Consider the following 6,118-nt stretch of genomic DNA (forward strand, 5'->3'; position numbering starts at 1 on the left):
CATGGTTATCTGCTCAACCTGATGAGGGCCTACATTACCTTTTTCTGTCATTTGAATCTGCCTCTTTCCATTCCGATTAGGAATATCAGCATATCAACCTTTTTAAGAAGGGAATTTCACATTATGCCTGATGTTATCGAGGTGATTTTACCTTATAACCAAGGAGAAAAACTGTTTTTACAGTCTTGAACTGTTCTGCCAAACGGGCCCTGATGGGCGCAGCTAGGCACCCATTATATATATCTCCTAGCAGCAAGAGCAGTTGAGAGCCTCCTAGAAGGACAAGTAAGATATTTATTGCAGTAGAAAAAGGATAGATGAGTACAGGATTGGAAAACTGAATATTGCTGGTGAAGTAAAACTGTACAAGAGTGAAAAGTGATGAAAATTAGTTACAGATTATGATTAATTTAAGACTTCATTTCAGGACATCTCTGAAAGTTGCACCATCCAAGTATCTCTCAGAGCTTTCAAGCTATATATATCACAGTCCCTCATGAAATTTTCTACATGGAAACCTGCCTGACCATTCGTGGTAAAGGTACATTGTCAAAGCAGATATAAAAGATAGCTAAATGAGATAGTCAGGGATAGGTTAGGTGGAAGTAGATAACTTGAATGTTAGCCCCCTCCCCTTTTTTTTATATGATTAGCTTGTCATATTCTTCCACTACATTGGATTGCTTCACCGAGGTTGCCTAGCAAGATAACCTTATATATGGTTGAAGGTGGAAAAAAATCTGTCAACTGCAAAGTGGTTGCATGATGTGAGCTCACTGGATCCATTTCTGACATAACGTATAGAGTATGCTACTGGCATCATCTCTCTTTCATGTATTCTCATGGAAGTTGAGAGACCGAGACAAGGCTGCAGGGTTGGCTCGCAACACTGGGAATGTTTCTAGTCTGTAATTTTTTTCATCCCTGCTTTTTGATTGAAAGCCATCAAATAGACCTCCTGAATTGATAGAATTGGTCTTCTTGCCTTCAATCACAAGTGTTGCCAGCATTGAGCTTTTTGCAGTCTGACCAGGATCATCTATTCTCAAAGTTTTTGAAATCAAAGCTCTTCCTTCCGATTTATTACTCTCTCCTGAGGGCTTTTCTTTCTCCAAGTTGGCTGGACTGAGAAAGTTCTCATCCCTGGAATGTTTCCCCAGAGTTGGAGAAGTTGGGCTAGAGCTTGGAGCGCATTGGTTAGCAGAAGAAGGTGATGGGGAGGTAACTGGAACATCCCAAGGGCTTGGTACACTACAACCGCTATATGTCGGTGGTGCCAGATGGAAGGTTACTGGCAAACCTGGAGGGCAGAGAGCCGGTGGATGTGGAAGCATTGCAGGGATTGAGTCCCATGGATAAGGCCAAGAAGGCCTAGAGAAACAGGGTGCTGTAGAAGTAAACCAGTGACTATTCTTAACCTCTGCTTGATTTAAACTAGCGTTGCCTTCCTTCTCTAAGGAATAAGAAGCAGTAATCAAAGATTCACGCGAGTGATTATCCTCAACAAGATACCTTTGCTCAGTTTTGCGAAACCCATTCTGAACATTAATCTGTGTTTTTCCTGAAAGATTGAATACTGAAGCTACAGGTATAGAAGACTCTGAGCCAAATGAAAGGACATGGCCATTATTGTTTTCACAAGAGGGGTTTCCGTGCATTCCATTTGCAGCACTTGCTTTAGCTGCTCGGATAGCCTCGGAAATCATGATATGATGGTAATGCAGAGTAGAAGAGCTCTTGGTTTTGCGGCGACCCGCACCAACAGGCACGTTCCTCATGGTTCCTCCAGCAGTCCAGTATCTTTGACAGTTTTTGCAGAAATGACGGGGTTGGTTCACATTGTAATTGTTATAATAGCAAAACTTGGTTTCCTTGCTATTACATCGGGGACATGGAAGTATCTTATCAGGCTTCTTCAAAGTCTTTTCCTGCGAGGAAGTTGTCTCACTTGTTCCTTCGTTCTTAGAGCTTTTAAGCGATGAAGTGTTTCTTTCAGCTAAAGGACTCCTATCATTGCGCGACAATGCAGTAGGATCTTTTAAATCATCTCTGATCTGATCTGGTGTGCTGTCTTTCTGTTTATCCTTGGGGAGTTCTTTCTGTGTAGATTCCTAAATTCAGAATTTTAATGAGAAATTATTGAAATAAATGAGATAACCCGCTTGTCTACTGTCATGAAGTAAAGAGCATAGAGGCTAGGAGTCAATTGGAAACTCAAATTCAAGCATAAATCTCTATGGCACTAACTTGGCAGCTACCTTCAAATTAACAAGAAGGATGAAATCAGGAAGAAAAGGAATAAAAAAAAAATTGAAACACCCCCAGAAAAACGACCAGTGGTTAGCCTGGCTGTTTAAGGGTTAACTTGCGATCTGCAGGTGCTCCAGGTGTATCCTCAACAAAAGGAAAACCCAAAAAGGAGAAACCCTGATCTGTTTCTGAGAGACTCTGGCAGGGAAGCTTTCGACTCAGTTATTCCTCTGGCAAGAGAATCCATCAGAAAGCTTTAAAAGTCATAGATGGCGAATCATTGAAAATGAGCCCTCGAGTTAAGAGACATCTCCAGCTCAAAACAGAGCAAGCTCATTCAAGGCGGTCGGAAAAGATCAAAAAAAAAAAGGAAGTATAATAACAGTAGAACTAGATTTCAGCTAGGCAACTTACTTGAAGTTCAATAAACATAAATAGTGTTTGCTCAGTTGTGTCCAAGCAATCATCCTTAACCTGAAATGATTGTTGGAAACTGAAAGAAAGTATTCATAACATTTCTCACAGAGTACTCAAAACAATCAGGTCAAGCAAATAGAAAAAAGAAGCACGATCCTAATTCCAGTAGCTGAACTTAGTTTGAATGTTTGATCAAACCCAAAACCAATGGTTCTTTGACTAGAAATTGAAAAGCCAATAAAGATGCAAAAGGGTGAGAGAGTTTGAATCAACCCATCAACAGTTGACTTTTCTAGAAAATGGGTTGTTCTTCGAATTCCCAAAAGCGTAAGCCATTAAGAATTGCAAGGAAAACAAAAATCCACAACTGAGTCAACGACTTTCTCAAGTCCCGAAAGTGCAAAAATTTCCAGGTTGTGAAAAACAGTTTGTAGTTTGTACTTTAGGAACTCAAACTCAGTCAGCATGTATACCTGGTCCTCCCTGGTAACCTGAGCCTGAATCCCATCATTAGAATTCACTCCACCTAAAGAACTGGATGAAGAAACAAGATTTCCATCACAGCAGTCCTCCCTAGCAGCTCCTTTAAAGGGTATCTCCTGATCAGCTAAAGCTTCCTCCTGGTTCAATGTTGGCAATGGAATCGTCTTGCCAAACAGCTTTATAACAGAAGAGTCGTTGAGTTTAGACATATTTCTAAACACAGCAGCCTATCTACTTTAACCAATGATTCTCTCCCTGGCTTGTTTGCCTCGGTGACAGTCTCTCAGGATTCTGTTGCTGGTTCTAATCGAGGGGAGAACGCGGCCATGGGTGTTGGGGTGGGTTTAAACAAAGGTGGGGAATGCCACATAAGCAAGAGGCAAACCATCGAGAGCCACAATTTTTCTGGTCTTCAAGATCTTTCATGCTGTTATATTCCTCCACATTGCTCAAAAAGATAGTGCTTTGTCTGCCCCCCACCTCTTTTTTCGCCATGTCGGATGCCCTCACCTCCTTCCTTTTCTTCTTCCGAGTACTTGACCATCTCTTCTCAAATACTCGCTTTCTCGCTCCTTTCTTCCATCAAATCATTGCCTTGACTTGATGAACTTATCTTAGCTTAAAATCTTCTTGACTAACCCAACAAACTAAGAGCTTCTTTCCTTTCTTTCTTGATTTCACTCATAAATGTGGATATTTACACATCATCCATCTATACAAAACAATGGATCGATTCTAACTTCATTATATTCTCGAAATTTGTCACTTGGTGAACAAGTAAACATGACATGTCTTGAAATTTTTTCTTAATATTTACAATTTTCCAAAGTAAAAGTTTTCATCCATTTAAACTTTGGTTAATGTTTAATCGATAACAAATATTAAAAAGATATTGAACGATGAAATTGCTAAAAAAGTATTATGTAAATATACTTCAATTTGTCTTTAACTTTTAATTGGTACTGACTCTAACAAACTTTGGTTGCATTTTTTTTTTCTATTTTGTGATTACTATTTAACAAAATTGGAAAAACAAATAAATAAATTGTAAAACTAACAACTAATTAGTAAATAATTGAAGCTTTAAATACATGCAAAGGTCTTTAATAGTTCTAACTCTATAATTTATTGTTTAACATAGTATTTAAACAAACATAATGAGACGACTCATAAATTACTTTTTTCATTTTTTTTAAAATCTCTCTTTGACTTTCACCAAGATTAAAACAAAAATTTTTACTTTGATATATTTTATATAATATTTTTAATTTTAAAAAATGAAAATATAAAAATAAATTTATCATATATATATATTTTTTTGAGATGTTTAAAAGGAAAAAAAAAGTCATTTTGAGATATTTCAAAACAAAAAAAAAACGAAAAAATGACCTATGTTAATTATTTTCCTTTCTTTTTCATTCCAAAATCAAAGAATTTGTCCCTTATCAAACATAAACTATTATTAACAGTACATTTTGGTAATAAATGCTTTTATTAGTTGCAATTTGCGAATACAATTTGTTTTTGGGCGAGTTGCCGATTTTTTGCTTTTTGTTTTATAAAGGAAAAAACTATAACCATATCCTATACAACCTGTCAACGCCAACATGCAACAAAACCACGTGGCAAGTGACCCACCCGGCTGGTCATGTACAGCTCAGCATCTATTCTCACGTAGGTCCCAACTGCGAAAAGTGAAAACACCGAGAAAAGTTTCGTTTTAACAACACGTCATCCCTGCCGTGGTGATGACCGGCAACCGGCATATCCCGTTTTTCCCCCCCGGGTGAAATTGCAAAACGATTCCTCCTTTTATAATGGCCGTTCTTTGTTGGCAATCGGTGGTCGCCACGTGTCCGGTTTAGGTTAGAGATAAAGACACTGGACCGTTAGTGTTTTTTGTTTTATTCTTTTTATTCTTAATATTAGCGAAAGGAGACTATACCTGTTCGAACATTTAATTTAATAATTAATATATAATTTTTTAATTTAAAAAATATCGTTTGAATTTATGTTTTTTAAGTAAAAATTAAAAAAAGAAATAATACATTAATTACATAATTTTTTGACATAATATCTAAAAAATTATTAAATTATTTAAATAAATTTAAATATTTTTATTACATTTAATTAAGTTTTTATATTTTTATTTTAAATCAAATAAGCTTTTATAACTAATAATTGATTTTAGTTAAAATATTCGTTATCATTGTATATCACATGATGTTGATGTGATACTAATGTGGTATGTTAACGTGCTATAATGGATGATAACATAATCTTATGATATGTTATAACATGACTATATAACATTTTTCATATTCTATTTTAGTATCACATTAATGCCATTTGGTTTAAAATGACAATGGATATTTTAATTAATAATAATTAGTCAATTATTTATTATAAGGATTTATTTGATTCAAAATAAAAATATAAAAAGTTTAATTGAACACAATAAAAGAATAACAATTCATTTAAAATTTCTTAAATAGTTCATAAACTGTTTTAGCATTATTCCTATTTTTTTTTCAATAAATATCCATCTTAAACGATACCTATGAATACCGATTAATATTTTCATAAAAATAAATACATTATTGAATTGAGATTGTGATTAATTAGAGTTTACTTCAATATCATAAAAGTTATTATACAAATTAGGGTAAGTTTTGGCTTTTAAATTTGTGTAGATTTTACATTAATTTTTTTAAATTAATATCATATGTTTACTAATTATAGTCAATTGGTCATCATAAAAGGGGTAATAAAAGGTTCAATCATCACTAAAAAGGAACATTCATACTTTCTAATTTAATCAAACTTAAGCTAAATTTTCAATCAGTTTCTATTTGTAGAGATATTTTGAAGTCTTAGCATGATTGACAGAGATATTAAATGCAACTTATGGGATAGGATATGAAGGTGTGGATTTTCACTAGCCCACACCAATTTCATATCATTAATT

At 34.9% G+C, this 6,118-nt stretch overlaps 1 protein-coding gene across 1 annotated transcript; it reads right to left on the bottom strand.

The window, feature by feature from the left end:
* Positions 1-262: 262 nt before the first annotated feature.
* On the bottom strand, positions 263-3,820 carry LOC110428327 (cyclic dof factor 1-like). The gene is made up of 2 exons (XM_021444138.2): positions 3,141-3,820; positions 263-2,111 (listed from the first exon to the last, which is right to left on the bottom strand). Exons 1-2 carry the CDS (start codon positions 3,357-3,359, stop codon positions 831-833), a joined length of 1,500 nt encoding a protein of 499 aa, XP_021299813.1. The 5' UTR covers positions 3,360-3,820; the 3' UTR covers positions 263-830.
* Positions 3,821-6,118: the final 2,298 nt, after the last annotated feature.

The sequence above is a fragment of the Theobroma umbraticum genome, unplaced genomic scaffold (assembly GCF_002168275.2).
Source record: "Theobroma umbraticum cultivar Fairchild unplaced genomic scaffold, ASM216827v3 scaffold_31.0, whole genome shotgun sequence".
Lineage (NCBI taxonomy): Eukaryota > Viridiplantae > Streptophyta > Magnoliopsida > Malvales > Malvaceae > Theobroma > Theobroma umbraticum.

Excerpts from the sequence above, each read along its gene's own strand:
- LOC110428327 (XM_021444138.2), bottom strand. The coding sequence starts at position 3,359 with ATGTCTAAACTCAACGACTCTTCTGTTATAAAGCTGTTTGGCAAGACG. Across the intron at positions 2,112-3,140 it reads AGGTTACCAGGGAGGACCAG|GAATCTACACAGAAAGAACT; the intron begins GTATACATGCTG and ends TTCTGAATTTAG.